Here is a 19163-nt window from a genome sequence, read left to right as displayed (position 1 = left end):
CGAAATACATTTATTTGAAAATGAACAGCAAAATGACGGTAGAAATAAATGGGCAAAGGGTCCGCGATAATGTGCGCGCGAGTAGCAGACGAAAATGGACGACTCCGCCGCTCGTTCGTTCTTATAAAGGCGCGCCGCACCTCGGTGAGGAAGGCGCGGGGGGTGGCCTTCCGGATTTTACTCCAACACCGCCTCTCCTGACGGGGCAGGGTCCTCGCTGCCTTCAGTGGCAGCTGCAGCTCGTGTGGAAGGGCCAGCTTCGCAGTCTTCAGCGTTATGATGTGCATCGTAACCTGGAATATACAAAAAAACCGACATTGAAAAAAAAAATACTTAAACCAATGCAAATGAGGAAAGCTGAACCGGAAAACCGAACCGTGTAACAAACTTTACACAAACATTAACATTTAATATTAAAAAAACATTTCACGATTTTGGGGAAAATTTTACCCTGTACTGGTATCCCTAATGTTAATCACATGATTATACCATAAATTTGAAACTACGTAAAAACAAATGGCGTCCTGAACAACAAGAACACTTCGTAATTTAGTCGGATAACACAAAAAAATGTTTACGTCTATTTCGATGAAAATATTATATATTTGTAGATAATTTCACATTAGAGTTAATGAAAATGTATCAACTATATCCAGTTCTATAAAACAATATACTTCAAATAAGTTTACTTACGTGTGAAAGGTAATATTTGGTAATCTTCGTTCCGGCCGATTTTTACAACCAATCACACTACAACGCACCATATTTTCACTTAAAGTCGGATTAAAACAGATCACTGTCAACGTTTATTAAACTTTGAAGTCACTTAACAGCGAGAAAAAACAGAAAACTAGCAAAACAATGGACTGTAGCCGCTTGTTTGGGACAAACTGCCTTTGTCCCCAACAAAAGAAATCGCATAACATGAGAGAAACAAAAAACAATGTTTCTGTCTCTCTTGCACTTAGCTTTATAGTCATAAGTGTATTTCTCTCACGCATTCCTTGTCATTTTAGTGCCTCCTCTATGGTTCATTCTCACTCTACGCTTTCAACGAATCACGATCACGAGGTCTATTTTCATGTGATTAAATCACACCCAGGGTGAAGACTTAGGTCATAGGTGAAGATACTGTGAAATAGAAAAATAATAATTGTAATATTGTTATTAATTGTACTATTGTAATCAATTGAACCAAAAAAAATAAAATCTTCACAAACACGTAATTTTACAATTAAATATGAAATTTTAAAAATCGCGCCATACTTTGGTTAGCTTGTCTTGTCTATGTCGCACTGTGTTGAGCTGATGAGCTTGCTGATGGTAAATTACGTATAAAATCTCAATCATCTCCATCCATTGTAAAAGTCGTTAAGTATTATATAAATCAAACGAATAATATAAAAAAAAACTATTCACCAATAATTATTATTTACTAATTATTATTCTTTTAGGTACAGACTACAGAGTATGCAATAACACCCCAAAAAATTTTGATTTTGAAAATTAGTGGATGGAAATGGGATATTAATTTCGGAGATAAAATATAAAGGATTATAATTCTAGAATACGAACTACTACTACCTTACCTACCTACCTTATACGGTATACCTATATACATATAATTTATATATGTAGTTTACCTCCAGAATTCTTAACAATGTTTGAATTCATTGGCAAAAAATAATGAACAACTACCTACTGATTCATTTGAAAATTTGATGGTATTCATAATATCGCACCTACATATTTACAAAAAAAGTAGTACCATGTGGGTAGGTACTAATGTAAGTTTTTAAATTATTTATGATTTATTATTCTAATCAAGTAGTTAGAGACCTGTGTTAGAGACAAATCCAACAAACAAAAAAATCTGTAAATTGTAAATGCTTAGACAATGTAAATGGTTCAACAAAGTACTAACATTATATGCGGTCATAAGTGGTCATACCTACACGACATTTTTTTTTTTTTAAATATACCTACCGGCCGAATTGAGAACCTCCTTCTTTTTTTGAAGTCGGTAAAAGCAATTTATGAAATGACGTAACTAAAAATGAGCGTAACTATGCCTTCTAAAAACAAATAAGCGTCATTAATACACTTATGAGTTATGACTGTGCTTGATCATTACTTATTGATATAAGTCAAGATAGCTAAGTTAATACAATATATAATATAATACCTATAAGCTGGATTGCGCGACTTTTCCTCCTAGAATGAGGTAAGAAGGCACTTACTTTGATACGAGAAAAAGAAAATATAAAAACAAATCAATTTTGAAGCTGGAACTCGTAAGACGTAAGGCATTTCTTCATTGCTTATTTTCTCTATGACCGTTGGTCGTGTGAGGTCGATAAAACTTTTCAGAAGGGAAATAACTTGGAAATAAAATCAGACGTTACTAGGCTTAGATACTAGGCATTGATATTAATTATTATTATTTAAATAGAAACAATTGTTACTAGGTATCTAGACAACCGTTTGGACATTCAGGTTCCGGTCCATTGAGATAATATGTAACATATTATTATCTCAATGTTCCGGTCCATTTCGGATCAGACTTTTTATAGTTTTTGAATTTTGTTATAAGTACTTCCACGTCGACGTGTCAAATCGTACTTACAGAAATACAACAAACCAAAAAAAATCATTTAGAATCGTTTCTGTTATAATATCCTCTCTATCTACTCTCTATTGCTGATACTGAAAGCTGTACATAATATTAGTTACTTACCTACATAATAATACAGCTGTAGGTAGATGTTAGAGCTTTCCCTAGTTATCGACATAATATTGTAATTTATTGGATTGTCCATTAAAATTTACCCATACCTATGTTTCAAGGCAGATGGCTTTATCATTACTTATTCTTTTATAATATCAACATGGGTTTGTTTGAAATTTGAATATTTCACCGTAGGTACGTGAGTCGTGTAGACTCGTAATATTTGTTTAGGTTCGAACAGCGAGATATATCACTCGGATAACTTGGGAGACGAATGTCGAATTCATTCAGTTGCCGGCAACTACGATCGTGGAAGCGCGTTTCACCGCGACTTTAGTTTTCCCGCGAAAGCAGATAACACACTTTTCTTATTTTCATTATAGCAAGGGATTGCTCTATTTTCTGTTTTTATGATTATTTAGATTCTATGAGTATTTTTACATAGATTGTGGATGGGTCAAGGTGCAGTGTATAAGAAATCGGGCATCATGCCAGTTTGTTTTGGTAAACATTGAGATATTAAAATACGTAATATTACAAGTCTGCTATGGTAGCTCGGTAACTCGTACTATGATTGCTTACAAATAATAAAGTACCTACTATAATTTCTAACCGCGCTATGTGAATATGTAAATCGTTGAACATACATTTAAAGTATTCAGAAATCAGACCAATAAGGAAATAACATATTCGAGCGATGTTATCGTGATATAATTAAATTAGAACTGTTATGAAGCTCTAATAGTATGACTGAAGAGTTGAAATCAGCTACCCAAGAAGGGTCAAGCCAAGTAGAGATCGAGCCAATAAGAAATGTAACCAAAAAAGTTCATGTGCCTCAGAAAACCTTGGAGTCGAGATTATGGGATCTTTTGCAGCCTGTAGCCAGATTATGGGGTCTCATAACGGCTGTAGGTAAGACGCATTTATCAACCTAAAACAATTTGAACATAAAATTAGTTAACTATGTTGATAAACATAGACCGTAACAGCTGACTGATTAAACGAAACGTTTTTATAAAATTTACGAGTGAATACTACCTATCGTATCTAATGATCATGCCAAAGATGGGACCGTTCTCGAAAACACGAATTTTGAATTTACCAATTATAATTTATGAATTAAATATAATAAATCTGTAGAAGGGTCAATTCTGTACATTGAAAATATTGAAAAAATAAATAGCAGGGGGTGTTACTTACTGGATCGATACCAAGCCCAAATATGTGATTAAAAAAATTTTTGTCTGTCTGTCTGTCTGTCTGTATGTGAAGACATCACGTGAAAACTAACGGTTCGATTTCGATGAAACTTTGTATAATTATACCTTATTATCCTGGGCGTAAAATAGGAAGAAAAAAAATAATCTTAATTTTTCAGTTTTATCTATAGACGTTGTTCTGTAGAACAGCGAACACACGTTGGGTATTATTATAGCCTGCCTAGCCGTATTTGAGTCCAATAGATATTTATAAGATGTTATTATTGTTATTGTCAGAGTTACTCAAAATGGAGAAATAAACCATCCACGCGAAGACCGACATCGCGGGCGGAAGCTAGTGAATTATAAAGTATAAGTACCCTAGGTACTTAAAGTATTAGATTCATTTATACAATAATAATTCACTAACTACTAGGTATTTTGTCTCGACCAATTAATTTAATCACCAACAGTTTAATTTCTTTCATGAATAAATCCCATTTTACATGAAAACATAATAATAATAATTGTAATAAATACCAACTTTTACTGCAGTAATGAGCGGTGCTGGGGCAGAGCTAACTGTATTGCAATACGACTTAGCACCGGCTTTGATGTAAGTACCTAAACTTTATTCCTGTTTTTAGAAAGCGTGTAACGAGTAGTAATTATTATCACACTATCACATCAATAGAAATAATTTGAATAATATAATTGTCTAGACTGTCTAGTTAGAGTAGACTCATGTTTTTGAAAAATGTGTACCGAAGTAGGTATTTAAAAATGCATAGGTATTATATATGTAACAAAACTGGAATTAAAAATTAAATGAAATGTAATTTCCAAATTGGTAAACATTTAAGAGAAAGTTAATGCGTTATTGTTTTGTTTTTCTTATCGTGGAGTTCATTGTAATTAATTGACTTCGGTGAATGGTCCAAAACGTACTAAGTAGTAAGTAGACCCATTTTAGAAATTTGTCTTTGATGTTGGTAATTGGCAATTATACTTGCGTGCAATGTGCTTTTTTGTATTCGTGAAAGTAGTGACGGATTTACACATACTCCACCTGCTGGTTTAACCAATTTATAAGTTGCCCCCTTGACCATAGACTGTTAGGTACATATTATCATGCTAATTGTATTAATGATAATAATGTATTTGCCTAAATGTCGAGATTTGAGTTAGTTGTATTGATATATGTCCATCAAAATTGAGATTTTCTAATAAAGCAATGTTTACAAGTACAGCGGGAGTCCGCTCCTTGGACATATTATTATAAATTATTCATTATATTCTATCGCGAAAAACGATTCTTACCGCTTTTCGCGGCTTTGCTCGGGTAGACCCGTGCAGTTGTTTTCATAATTATTATAATCATTATTGTATTTGTATCTGTGGTGTAATCTGAATATTTTCTACACAGAGCCGGCGCTACCCTGGTATTTATTCTGGAGACTATGTGGGTAATAGCCCTATTCGTTGACCTATTGGGTCGGCGGGGCGAGTATACACTGGGTCTTCGGTGTTGGGACTTCATGAGGTGGTCCTGTGGGAGGGCAAGGGCGCCATTCTACGCGTGTGCGGCCACTGCACTATTGTTTGCCAACCTGACATTACTTACAACAATATCAGGTAGGTAATATTATTAATTAGGTATATTATATCATTTATTTATCTCAATAATTCTTCTTATTACCTCCTTGCAACAGTATCAGGTAAACTGGTAATTGTCTATTGTCGCAGAAAATAATCAGGTAGGTTTTAAAACAGTTATGCAATTGTTCGCTATCGCAGAATAAATATTTCTAATAGGTACGTAGGTACAATACTACAATATGAAATGATTCATCATCAAAGGATATTTTATAAGCAATAGGTAGTTGTCTTCCTTTATTGCCCAAGTGGCGTGACAACTACTTATTTAGTAGGTTTATTCTCGTAAAGGCAATATTTTCATTGTGTAAGTTTGGATGGATCATTTAATTACATATATTTCTTTCACAGCTATACCAAAACTATAAAAATGCAACAATAATAATTTTGTACAAAACAACACGTCTAAATTATATGCAACTAAAATTTGTAAAAAGTCTTATATCTATCTACATAATTATTTATATTCTTGCAAGGTCTATAATCATTAACATATGTATCTACATATTTGAATTAATTTAAAAGCAATTGAGTTTTTTTGCAGCCAATAAACACCTATAAAAATATATAAATTCTGTACATATACCTGTTATTACTGCCTGTAATTGCACGTTTTATTCATTAATCCTAGTCGTTTATAATTTAATATTTTATTGCATGTAATATTGTTTATCCAAATAATAGGAGATGAATTCTAATTATAAAGATTGATTATAATTGTTTTATCAAATATAATAGTACTTACCATTAAAATGCATGTAATTCACACGTAAGTACACCACTGATTGTAAGTACCTACCATGCGTCATTAATACAATGATTTATCTAATAAGAACAATCATTCGCATTATTCTCCTACTATTCGTATTCAGTATATGGCACTTGGCAGTATTAATAACATAAACTTTGTAACCAAAAAATCTTTTCTCTATCTACATAATTTTTCATACGTTACGTGATACGTCCTATTCAAGTCCTATTGCATGCCATAATCGTAAGATTTTTCCCTCTATTTATAAAAAATTTCAATACGACGTTATTTTTTGCTCACGCTGCGGCAAAAAGGGAATTTTATTATTTCATTTACAAGTCTACTACAGTCTACACGCCTCTGATTTAATATAACAGTCTAAAGGTATATTGTAAAAAAGTTTTATAAAAACTTTGTTTTGGTGCCAAAAAATGAGGAAGATTCACTGAATGAATTTTATTTGACATGCTGGTGTATTTTGACCCTTAAATGATTATTTTAATATGAAATTCACGTCACGTATAATACTGTGATATCACGTACTCGGATAATGTGAATAGAAAATGTCATATCACATTTTTACATAAAATCCCAACACAAATTTTCTTTTAAAACTTTCCCATATTGTGTTTCATTTTAAAATGATGCATCATGTGTACCTGCTATGAAAGAGTTGTCTAATTAAAAGTGTCTTAAAATATTTTCCAAGAACATGCAATTTTATATATTTCCTATTTAAAAATTTGTATAAAATTTATTTCTTACTTTCATATTCATTCATAGAAAACACTTCATAATTACAAAAGTCAGAATTTAAATCGTGGTCATTGGCATGTAGGAACCATACGTTAGCAATATAATATATTCATTTATTTTCCAAAATATCTAATAGGTACTGTTGGGTATACCTGTATAAACAAGTTTTTCTAGGTGGTATGCTGCTAATCCTAGCAGCCCTTCGCGCCGCAGTTCCATTCTCTCCCTACGCCAACCACGGACCCCATTCGCCTAGAGCGGGGAGCTCTTTGCTCACCCAGCATGAGCCCAATCTGCCTGATGTTTATTATAATGCTGCCAATGCTACTGACGATAAGTAAGTATAAGAACGACGTTCCCCAAAAAAGCCGATGTTTCTCAATTCGTAGTGTATTTTTTTCTCTTTTTTTTCAATGTTGTGTATAAAGATGACCCACTGTTTTAAGATTTGGTAGGCTATGTTCATCTTATAGGTTTATTCAAAGTTTGCAGAAAGAAAACTAAAATTATTTATTGGCTATTGTTTACAAATAAATGATTCAAATATATTATAGACTTCATTATGTCCTAGCTCACAGCTTTAATTACTTGTCTTATAATCCAGAATTTTTTACCTACTGCTAGTGAATTAATGATTTGATTAAAACGCTTATCGGAATATTATCGAGTCTTGTTCTGACATTACGGCCTTAGCTCTCGAGATATAAAGGAAAGCCCTGTTTGTATTGTATACAGGTACTTACTTATACATATCTCCTTAGTACCTACAATTACATAGGATCACATTCAAATAATATGTTAAAATTTTTATTTGAACAAAAAGTTGGTTGGTTGTTAAAAAGCAGCGAGTGGTTTTCCACTTGCTGCTTTTTTTGACATATTTAATTACTTAATAAAAATATTTTACATATTTAAAAATAGAATTAGGTATACGTCACCGGTTACATAAATAGAATTTGTGAAATTGCAAGATATAACTTATTATAATAATTTAAAGTTAGACAAGACGTATTTTATTTTTTATCTATTTATTTGAATGTGCATACGATGTTATAAAATATGTGCTCGTAGTCTTTCTATTAAAATATTATATAATATTTAAAAAAAATCGTGATTATATATATATATAAATTTTTTAAACTTTACAGGTGCGAGGAGATGACCGTCATAAACGTAAAAACTCCAAGTAAATCACGTTCCGTTACGCCCAAGCCATCACTTTTGGAACTTTAGCTTATTTTATGACTTAAAAATTATTGGTACTTACAAATAAAAGATTTATACAAGTATGAAAAATCATATATACTCATAATTATTGTAGATTGCATAATGCTGGTTATAATAACAATTAACACTGCATTAAATCATTTGTTTATTGTGTAAAACGATAACCTAGGCATAGGTAATTAATAATTATATTCGTTGAAATAAGAAACTATTTATATTTAGCTACAAGTTTTATTTATATTCTACTTTTACAATGTTTTTTGGTTTTTCTAAAATAAAACCATCTGTGATAGTTTAATTTCTACATTAGGATATCTGTCCCATGTTTTTGTATTTTAATTATGGTGTTTAATAAATATTCGAATGATATTATGTTCTTTTATTCCCTAATTGCATGAATGTGTTTGCTTAAACTTGCTTTTGGCTTAGAACCGCGTAATATGAATATGCAGCTTTCATGATCTGAAAAAATAAAATATAATTTTAATATAACTACTAGTAATATTAATATTACTCAAAAATAACTATTCATATCTCTAGATTTTGCTCATTCATTATTAAAAAAACGGGAGTAAGTATTATGTTAAGGCTTATACATGCGCTAATAACCTTGACCATACTTGACGGATCTCAAACCTCTCCCGCTGCACCTTCTTTTTTCCTCGCATTTTGTATTTAAAAAGATACCAATTATTATTATTATTAGGTTTTACACATTATGTAGGTATACTATCTATCTGTCCATTACTATATTACGTATTATTATTTTTATTTAAACCTTAACATTTATCCATTAATATTAAGTTAAATTATTATAATTATGTATTTTATTCAATAAGCTTATTATATGTAAATATATTTATATATGTATATAATATAATATATAATATCTATCTATGAACGTACTGCCGCTCCAATCGCTTCAGAGAGGGGCCACTGAAAATCAGCGTTGCAACTATATTGCAACTTATGCTGAGTGGCTACCTGACTTGGCTCCACTTTTCGACTTCATTTTATTTTATTTTACTCTTTCATTTATTATACTTGTATTGTTTTGTGTCATGTTGTGTTGTTTTAATTTGAATTAAGTATTGTATTCTGTGTCAATTGTGTTTGTTATTAATTATTATTGTGGAGTCAAATAAATGATCTTTCTTTCTTTCTTTCTTTCTTTCTTTCAATCAGTGAAACAAAAAATCCTCGTCAGGGACTGTTGTGTAACTGATAATTTATTATACATAAAATTTTCAGAGCTCTAAGTCAGCAGGTTACGAAGTTTATAGAGTATTTGCGGAAAAATCGATGACCACGGCACATTTTTTTTCTAGAAATCTATTAACTTTGGAAAAAAGTCCTCGCGAGCAATTAAAGATCGAAGACCATCCTATTTTATATATTTTTTTCGGTATTGTGCTTTATGTTGTACCAGACTTTATAGATTTTGAACATAGTCGAAATTGCCGGGTAACGCCTTAAGTATCATTTTGTACTCACAAAATATAGCTTTATGCTAATATTTTTTATAAATTTTGTACGTATGTATCATGTTTTTGTATGGAGCTCTAGATATAAAGGAAACTAGAAAAATAACTAAATACGGAGGTTATCTGGTAGGCATACCGTATTAGTAAGTACCTAACATACCATCTATACACATGATTTCTTCATTTATAGGTACATACTAGTAAACAACACATAGATTTAGAAATAGACCATGCGAACGTATGAATTGAAGAACAATTGTTGCAATTAACATCGTATTATCTATTGTTGTCTGTTTGCTAAGCAACAGGGAATCGAATATTTTATGTTTGTGTTTTAGAAATCAGCTGGAGCCTGGATATTAATATTAGATATGTAATTATGTATATAATGTAACTAATTACATAAGCACTTAATTAATGTTAATTATTTTGATATTGTAATTTTGAATTAAGTAGGTTCTTTTTGTATTCATAACCATTTTTTCCAAGCATACCGATACCAAGGTACCGATTCCAAGGATCACCGATCAATAAATATTTATTCATTTCATCTTCTTAATCGATTTAAAACCCCTAAAACATGGGTACATGTTTAATATCCCTTCAAAGTGAACACCGAATACCTTGGACCTTCAAAATACTATGATCTCATTTTACTGAATGTATGAAAATGTCTATTATACGTGTATTGCACTCACAGCTAGAAAGCAATTGTTGTCCATATTAGCGAAGCCGGCTGCAGTTAAGCGGAGCGGGCGTTGCGTCCTCACCATGGCTATAACAAGCATTCGACGGAGGCGCGACGGCATGCGCTCCCATTTACAGTGCATTATTGCTTCTGACACTCGACCAGCCTGCAACCAACTTTCCTTATAGAAGAGATCTAATGGCCCTCTTCACAATGGGCAAGGTTGGCCCAACAGATGATCGTCGATGTTAGCCGCCATTAAGGCCATTATGAATAAACATCCGAGACACATGTGGGCCGAACATAGATATTTAGGTACGTAGTACTATTATATATTCTGTGATTTAGGTCTTATCCACTATCGTGATTGCCTACTCGCCCAACGCTACCCATTGTGAAAAAGGCTAGGTCTACACTTTGAACTATAATTGCCATTGGAGTGTAAAAACAAAACAAATGTCTCATTCAAATCTTTGTATTTAACAAGTAGGTAAGCATTTAATATGAACAATAGGAAATTAATATTTTTTTTTATAGTCTACCCTTTTCTTATCGAAGTAAGTATCTAGAAATAGGAACACGTTAAACGTGTACCTACCTAGGGACCTAGTGTTGTACCTAATTGTGGTTGTAATATTGTTGTTTTTTCAAAGGGCAGCCGTCAACTAAAAACAATTAACGACTTAATTAATTTCACTAATTAATGAGTAATGAATCAATTAATTTCCTTATGTAGGTTACCACCTTACCACCAACTTACCAGTCGCTGTACCTATCTAAAATGAAATGTTTCGAATAGAAAAACCACTTTGAAAAATAGGTACCTACTAGAGGTCCGCGCCGCAGTCCAAAAGTCCAGCGGCGGCGCGCCGGGTGCGGCACCCGGCGTGGCGCGGCGTCGCCGGCGTGGGCTAGTTATTTTTAAAGTTATTAGGGGGTGGGCGGGCAGAAGAAAAATCTCTCTTTAAGTTTAATAAAAAAATTATTTTTATTAAAATCAAGTAGCTTAACTATTTAGTGATGAACATGATAATTATAAACATTGCCAATAATTTTATTGGCAATGTTATGTCAGAGCAAGCAAAGGAGCAGGTGGGCCACCTGATGTTAAGTGGTCACCACCGCCCATAAACACTGTAACACTAGAAGTGTTACAGGTGCTTTGCCGGCCATTTATGGACAAATAAGCTCTTTTCTTAAAGGCCCCAATGTCGTAGTTGTTCGGGATCACCGCAGGTGGCAAATCGTTCCATAGTTTCACCGTACGCGGAAGGAAGTTGCGGGTGAAGCGGACAGTGGTGGAGCGCCAACCATCCAGATGGTGCGGATGGAACTGGTTTTTACGGCGTGTGGTCCGGTGGTGGAACTGTGCGGCTGGTAAAAGGTGGAACAATTCCTCAGAGCACTCCCCATAGTAAATTCTGTACAGTATACAGAGAGACGCAACGTCTCTTCGCACTGACAGTGGATCGAGCCTATCGGAAAGCCTACGGTCATCGACAATTCGAGCTGCTCGACGTTGGATGCGGTCAAGAGGAAAGAGTTGATACTGTGGGGCTCCGGCCCAGAGATGAGAGCAGTACTCCATATGCGGTCGCACCTGAACCTTGTACAGCTACCGTCCATACGTCGTCGCTAACGTCGCATCGATATAGTAGACATTGTCTACTATATCGATGCGACGTTGCCGTGTTGTAGACAACAACGCGTGCGTGACACATGGTTCGCGCGCAAAATTTGAACTCGGCGCCAATTTTTCTGTGACCCGGCGGCGGCGCGCGGCGGCGCGCCGGGGACTCTCGGCGGCGGCACGCCGGCGTGGCGCGGACCTCTAGTACCTACCTAGGTAACATGTTTTTTTTATTTTTTTTTATGAAATAACTAAGTAGGTATTTATTTGAAGAAACACATTAGAATTCTATAGGTACCAAAATTAAATTAGTTAAGTTTTAATTAAATGAAACAAAATACAGTATCTATACACACACTACATATAAACGAAATAAATTATACGAAAGATTGATTGAAGTAACTCAATGGTTTATTCATTCAAGGATAAAGATGCTAATTCCTCTTTGATTTCTTAAAAAAAAATATACTATATGTGGTAGGGTAATTGCGCTGGTTTGCCGTCCAGTTTCGGTTTTCGTCCATTTGACTGACCTGCTACAATCACGTGCGTGAAACTTGAATACAAACCTACCTTCCCGCGCAAGTTTGCACTTTTTACGTTCCATAATGTGTAAGCAACAGTACTATCAACATGAAAATTTGATTTGACAAGAAGAGAGTTCAAAAAATTAACGTAAAAGTGGCCGCTTCCCATCCGTGTCTTGCAGATGTCATCGCGCGAGAGAAAAATTTGCCGGCGACAAAAGTTCATGGTAAGTTAAATCACTGTTTTAGCTAGTTTACGTAATGTTTTTGGTACGTATGTTTAGATATAAGCCTATTAAACGCAATTAGAAGTGTTTATTATACTTTTTTTATAATATTCTTCGAAAAATTAAGTGGACGGATACTAGGTTACCAAATTCTCAAAATATTTGGTTTTCGTCCAAGTGGACGAAAACTCAAACAGCTACGTGAATATTTGTTAGGTTCTTTTTACTCTAACGGACCTTTAAAATACTGAATAGTTTCTCCCGAAGTGATCTTTATTGCTATTAGTTTAGACTTTTTGGTTTCCGTCCACTGCTTTGACAGTGCAGCCAAAATAAAAAAATATTTAAAGAAGTGGACGAAAACTAAATTTAGCTTTAAACGTTTTAGTTTTCGTCCATGAATGAGTATTGGAGTGGACAAAAATTAAAAATAGCTATTCTTTTGCATTACTTTTCGTCTTTTTTACGTATTGAAAAGTTTTCTATTCAGTATCTTCCTTATAAATAATAATTGGTGAGGGCCAGAGTGCTGTAGGTACCTAATATTGTCATTCATTCAGTCATGTATCATTCTCCTTATGTGAAGTAGAGTCAATTATTCGTAGCATAAATGGGGGTAGGTCAGACATAATACACTGTATTTTTCTTGATTATCATTCACTTGAGTATCATCTTTTATTCTAGGTCTGTTTTGCCAATGCAATATTTTTTTATTCTACTTACTCAACGTATCCTAAGAAAGATCTTATTATTTTTAGATGGCCTCGAAGGAGTCTAAGAAAGCTAGAAAAAAAACGCTACGTAGGTACACTGAAGAATCTTTAATAAAGGCATCAGTAAGACAATAATGCATAGTTCAGTAAGGTATAGTATAGTTTATTTTAGTAGCTAAAACGTATTATTATGGCTGTGTTTAATATAGTACGTTTCATTTGATAAACAAAGTATTAGAATGAATATTTCTGTTTTTTGATGTAATTTCTCAGTCCTATAATTATTACTTTATTCATTTACATTGTAAGTAACGCATTCCTTTCTTCATTACGAATGATTAAACAGTCATCAGTAACGCATATAAAGACTGCCAAGTGCTACATAGATCTCAGTGTTGACTAGTTATATTGATTATTATTAGTAAAACTAAACCTGTAAGGTAGTGAGAAATTGTGATGTTGATTAAATAAAAGTATATATTTACCTGTAATTGGTTTTTAACTTAATAATTGACCTACCCTCCTTTTTCTACACGGTGGTCGAAAACTAGCTTACACTAGGACGAAAACCAGTTTTTTTGGACGAAAACTAGCATATACCCTACTTTTGCAGAAAATAATTTAAATAAAAAGATACATCAAAATGATTTATTTTCACTTAGTATCATCTTAAAGAAGACTATATAAGGACTAAATAAAAATATTATATGTTTAAGGAAGGGTGCTCCAAAATATTTATTTCGCATCACAAAGTTGGCAACTCCCATAACTGGACGAAAACCAGCGCAATCACCCTATTTATTAATCAATAGATCGTAGGTAACTGTTCTTGTTTTAAAAAAATAATATAAGGTCTATCGATGCTCAACCGTGAGGTTTTTTTTCTTTTGAAGTCCGAATCTCTTGAAGAAGGGAACCAAGATAATATTTTTCCTGGTAAAGATTTGAGGAATGTTTTATTATAATAAAACATAAGAGAGAACAGGTTGCGAATTCTAAGACATTGAAAAAATGCTAATTATAAATCCGATTTCTTAGAAGGATCGAAAGAAAAAGGTAAGAATAAAGTAGTTAGCTAAGTTAATAAGGAATGTTCAATGATAAAATATTTTGTATGCAGTAAAGCATTATTATTATTAACATGATATAAATATAAATATTGAACTTACTTGATAAGTCAGCTCGTTAGCAGTGAAACATTGTATTGCCAGCTGTATGATCATCGCCGCGAAGAAAGCCAAAGAAGTAACCAAACGAATTGATTTAAAACTAGATGCGTCTTGCTGTTAAATAAATTTTGTTAAATTAGATTATAATTATTAATAACTAGCGGTCCGCCCCGGCTTCGCCCGTGGTACATGTTTACGTTTTCTCTACATAAGAACCATCCTCGTACTTCAAGGAATATAATAAAAAAAGAATTATCGAAATCGGTTCAGCCGTTCTCGAGTTATGCGCTTACCAACACATTTTGCGATTCATTTTTATATATAAGATGTAAAATTATTTTCATTAAAATCTTTCTAGATAGACCGTACATAGTTCAAGCTAATTAATTACATAATAATATATTTTTTAACTGTTATTTGCATTTTTAATTATTCTAGACGACGACATAAACTATATCAGTATTGTATCTGTTATGTGTTTATAACCACAACGTCAGTTAAAGATAATCAAGTAGGTATGTAGTTAATTAGACTTACCGAAACTTGTACCATTACTACGCAAATAGCAGCCATGCTTGATAATAGTTGTGTCATAAAGCCATAGGAATACGTGGCGGCAAATTTTTCTACACATCTAAAAGAAACCATCTGAATTAATCGAGAACAATAATTATCTCTACCGACTCTATCTATGAACAAAACATTATATCGTGGGGTTTCCTCAAAAAAATTTGTTGCACCAATGATGGGTTGGATGTTTCAAGTTTATTTCATTTTTACGTTATCAAGAGGCGCAAGACCATATCTACCTACGCGGGCACGCCGGATATTATTTGAAAATAAAAGGTGTTTAGATTTAGTATTTAGTAATTAGGTATTTATAAATCTAATGTTCTACTCGAGTCTAGACTCTAGACAGTACAGTAGACTACAATTGCCTTACAAAAATTAGGAATTATGTATGTATCTTCGTCATTATTAATAAAGTTGAAGAAAAAGGTAAGTAAATCACACCTTTTTCAAAGAATACAAAAATTGAATTTTTTATGATTACACTCATACAACTCTAGATATTTATGGAAAGTAAGCTCGAAGTCTTTCATTTTGAACCAAGAGTGAATATGAAGTGTCGATAAAGTTGATTCAGGCGTAAGAAAAAAGCAACCAAGTGACAATATTTGGGATGTAATCCGTAGATATTACTGCGTGTCGTATCCTCCCTGAAAGCGGTTCGCTTTATTGCCTCAAAATTGATACTTTTTTACGCGACGTCTACATAAATTTTCTCCAGTCTGTCACACATTTCCTTGGTAATTTTACGTAATATTAATCGACGCAGAAATTTAAAATGAAAACATACTTACATATTAAACTTGTTTTACGACGTACATTAATATGTACAATGTTATGTAGACACTGTAACTGTCCATTCGATAAAAATACGCATTTATTTAATTTATGTACCTATCAGGCTTTGGCTTCAACTGATTATTGTCTACTTGTCTCGTATAATAGTGCTATTAACTCTAGATACGTATTAAAATAACAGTAGTTTACTGTTGACTCAAGTTAAACTCATGCCAAATCAGTTATAATATTATCTTGTTCTTCAATGCTATACTTTAGCCAGATGTAGGTAGGTACTTAGATAAATGTATTGCAAATGAGCAAAGTAGGTATATTATAATATTAAGTTTAAGGTAACATGAAGCTATCAATTTGAATTAAACAGCTACTTTATGTAGGTACAAGTAAAGCTACGTAATGTTGTTTAGTGTTACACTTACGCAATTAATGACTGGTGTTGACGGAAACATTTTATAACACCATGTTCCAAAGCAATTTCGAAATCTTCTAATCTTCCATTTGATCTAATTGTTGCTAACAAATCTTCCATATCAGTCTCGTGAGGCATTAACAACAATGATATATCTTCATTATGATGGCTTTGTATGCGTTCAGTAACTTTCCTTACAGTGCGGTCATAAACCGTTGTTATTGCTTCTTGCAATATAACAAATTGATTACTCATATGCAGTATAACTGAACCAATGAATGTGTCTATTGTCATAACAATGTGACCAGTCCAGAGCAAACCTACAGTTTCTAAAATAAACGTGGAAACGTACGATTGATTAGACTGATAACCCCATGGAATGTAAATAGGCTGTGGTAATGTTCTCGGTGGCTTTTGCATGGAATTATTATAATTTAAAACTTCACGTTTCCATCGGACATCCTGTATTATGCCATACACATTAGAATTGCCAATTGTTATCCAACCGAAGAACAAAAACGCGCCTGTCAATAATCGAGTTATCTTTACAGTTCTCTTATTTCGTTCATTATTTTGATAAAACTGTTTCATGCCTATTTCTAAAGTGTGAACAATCTCCTGGATTTCTTTATTCTTAAAGAAGAATATGTACAACTTGATCAGCGTAAGGTTGTGGGTTATGACAAATGAGAGACTAAACATAAAACGGTCTAAATCTTTATCTCCGACAAACGGATCTATTGTCTCCAGACCAACGAAACCGGCAACCCACACAAGTTCAGTCAATATAGAATAGTATAAATAGATTCCTGGAAAATTTCTAGTGTCCTCTTCATCGGGATGATGCCACCAACCTAGGCCCAGAAATCTTAACAGAAGATAGTGCACGGCAAAGTAACGGCGTGGACGATTATCTTCAATATTTTGCATCTTACCATTTACTATTAAAGGACTTGGCAAACACAAGTCGGTATGAAGTTTAAATCGAGATTAAACAAACTCATTACAATAGTGGCTAATACGTATTCAAGTCATAAGTGAAAGCGATAAACTTAAGGCTTGTGCAAAGGTTTAAAAAAATATGTTTTGTATTACAATTTAAAAAAGTACGTATTTGAACTCATAGTCACTTCAAAAGCCTACTTTAAATCAATAAACCGCACAATATGGAGTTATAATAGGTAGGTATATTATGTTTACATTGGTATGTTATTGACTATTACAATTTTATTGCATCGTTTGATCTTTAAGTGTGATATCATCAAAGTCTGCAAACATGGGTTTTTTAAAAAAGAAATAAAATGTGACGATCTCTTATCTTATACTTAGTTATATCTATCTACCTATGTACAAATATATTCATATCCCTCTGTACGTTTTTTTCTGGGTAGACCAAAATCTATTGACATTTTCTTTACATTTATCAGTAAAAATAGTTACTTAGTTACTTACTTGTTAAGTTACTTGTGTACACATAAAAAATAAAATTGCAACAAAAAAACCCAGCGTACATCATTATATTATATCCTACTTATATTTCCAGAATAAAACATTATCAGCTAATTATTTATCCCGGAAATGCCACAGGAACGGCAACTATGCGGGTTTTTCTTTGAAAACGCGGGCGAATCCGCGGGCGGAAATATAGTAATACCACAGAATAATAACTTGTAGCTAGGTAATCCGTAATACTTAATTGATTCAAAATAAGAAGAACCATTCAGCATGTGGCATTTATTCACACATCACAAGTATTAATCAGGTTTTTGTCGTGACAACGTCTTTAATTCGATAGAGCCGGTGCACGCACAAAAAAACATGACTCATGCGGCGTTACCTCGCTCTGAGGCGTTCCATGTAAGGCTTGAAGTGCAAGCGAGAGCGCGAAACGAGCGACAAAGAAGCACAATCGGACGTTGTCACATTCAACCGTTTTATTTATTAAGTACTAGTGGTCCGCCCCGGCTTCGCCCGTGGTACATATTTCGCAATAAAAGATAGCCTATGTCCTTTCTCGGGTATCAAAATATCTCCATACCAAATTTCATGCAAATTGGTTCAGTAGTTTAGGCGTGATTGAGTAACAGACAGACAGACAGAGTTACTTTCGCATTTATAATATTAGTATGGATTAATCCTAATTTCTGAGGTAAAATAAACTAATATTATTTTTCGCTACTAAATTGCACTAAAGCTGACACGATTAAGTATTCACTGAAATTGGTTAACCAAAGTGTGCTGTAATTGGTGGTTATCAATATGACGCTTTTAACGTGTGATTTAAAGTGAATATTTAATCCGTACTATAACTTGAAATTATATATTTTAGTAATGTACCGATCACATGCATAAATTTTTTATGAGAACTTCGTACCTATTCGTAGACCTACTCCGTGATTAGATTGTACCTACTAACTACTTCCTCATACTTTAAAAATGGCATTTGTAGAGGCTCTACGACTACGTAAAATACGTTGATGAAAAAAATAATCCTATCCTGTTTGAAATCGATAGTAACTAAAAATAAAAATTCGCACTCCAAGCATATTTTGCATAGGTATATGATAAATATGATATACTTATCTACTTATTGAAGCCCAATGTCTAATGGTGCATTTCGATCAAACT

General features: G+C 33.2%; 2 protein-coding genes across 3 annotated transcripts; one reads left to right on the top strand and one right to left on the bottom strand.

Annotated features, from left to right (window-relative positions):
• Nucleotides 1-2994: 2994 nt before the first annotated feature.
• On the top strand, nucleotides 2995-8689 carry LOC149905068 (uncharacterized). 2 transcript variants are annotated; one of them, XM_090106152.1, is made up of 5 exons: nucleotides 2995-3643; nucleotides 4486-4546; nucleotides 5357-5565; nucleotides 7259-7430; nucleotides 8242-8689. In XM_090106152.1, the coding sequence occupies exons 1-5, from the start codon at nucleotides 3475-3477 to the stop codon at nucleotides 8324-8326; spliced, it is 696 nt and encodes a 231-aa protein (XP_089962278.1). In that variant the 5' UTR covers nucleotides 2995-3474; the 3' UTR covers nucleotides 8327-8689. The 2 variants fall into 2 exon arrangements, with proteins under 2 accessions (XP_089962278.1, XP_089962279.1); XM_090106153.1 differs by having other exon boundaries at nucleotides 2997-3643; nucleotides 7268-7430.
• Nucleotides 8690-8707: 18 nt separating this feature from the next.
• Nucleotides 8708-17465, bottom strand: LOC149905067 (4-vinylanisole receptor-like). Its single transcript, XM_090106149.1, has 5 exons — nucleotides 16546-17465; nucleotides 15296-15392; nucleotides 14759-14872; nucleotides 10503-10658; nucleotides 8708-8782 (listed from the first exon to the last, which is right to left on the bottom strand). The coding sequence occupies exons 1-5, from the start codon at nucleotides 17463-17465 to the stop codon at nucleotides 8729-8731; spliced, it is 1341 nt and encodes a 446-aa protein (XP_089962275.1). The 3' UTR covers nucleotides 8708-8728.
• Between the last annotated feature and the right edge of the window lie 1698 nt (nucleotides 17466-19163).

The sequence above is a fragment of the Colias eurytheme genome, chromosome 10, assembly GCF_061535395.1.
Source record: "Colias eurytheme isolate Ceu_HAF_F1 chromosome 10, ilColEury1 Martin Lab GWU primary, whole genome shotgun sequence".
Lineage (NCBI taxonomy): Eukaryota > Metazoa > Arthropoda > Insecta > Lepidoptera > Pieridae > Colias > Colias eurytheme.
The sequence above is the reverse complement of the archived record's forward strand: the minus strand, read 5'-3'. Positions and strand labels throughout refer to the sequence as shown.

What these genes read in the sequence shown, in the direction of transcription:
- LOC149905068 (XM_090106152.1), top strand. Translation starts at nt 3,475, where the DNA reads ATGACTGAAGAGTTGAAATCAGCTACCCAAGAAGGGTCAAGCCAAGTA. An exon ending in GGGTCTCATAACGGCTGTAG is followed by an intron (nt 3,644 to 4,485) that starts GTAAGACGCATT and finishes CTTTTACTGCAG; the next exon opens with TAATGAGCGGTGCTGGGGCA. An exon ending in GCCAATGCTACTGACGATAA is followed by an intron (nt 7,431 to 8,241) that starts GTAAGTATAAGA and finishes TAAACTTTACAG; the next exon opens with GTGCGAGGAGATGACCGTCA.
- LOC149905067 (XM_090106149.1), bottom strand. Translation starts at nt 17,465, where the DNA reads ATGCAAAATATTGAAGATAATCGTCCACGCCGTTACTTTGCCGTGCAC. An exon ending in TAGTAATGGTACAAGTTTCG is followed by an intron (nt 14,873 to 15,295) that starts GTAAGTCTAATT and finishes TTTATTTAACAG; the next exon opens with CAAGACGCATCTAGTTTTAA. An exon ending in ACAACAATTGCTTTCTAGCT is followed by an intron (nt 8,783 to 10,502) that starts GTGAGTGCAATA and finishes TTATTTTTTCAG; the next exon opens with ATCATGAAAGCTGCATATTC.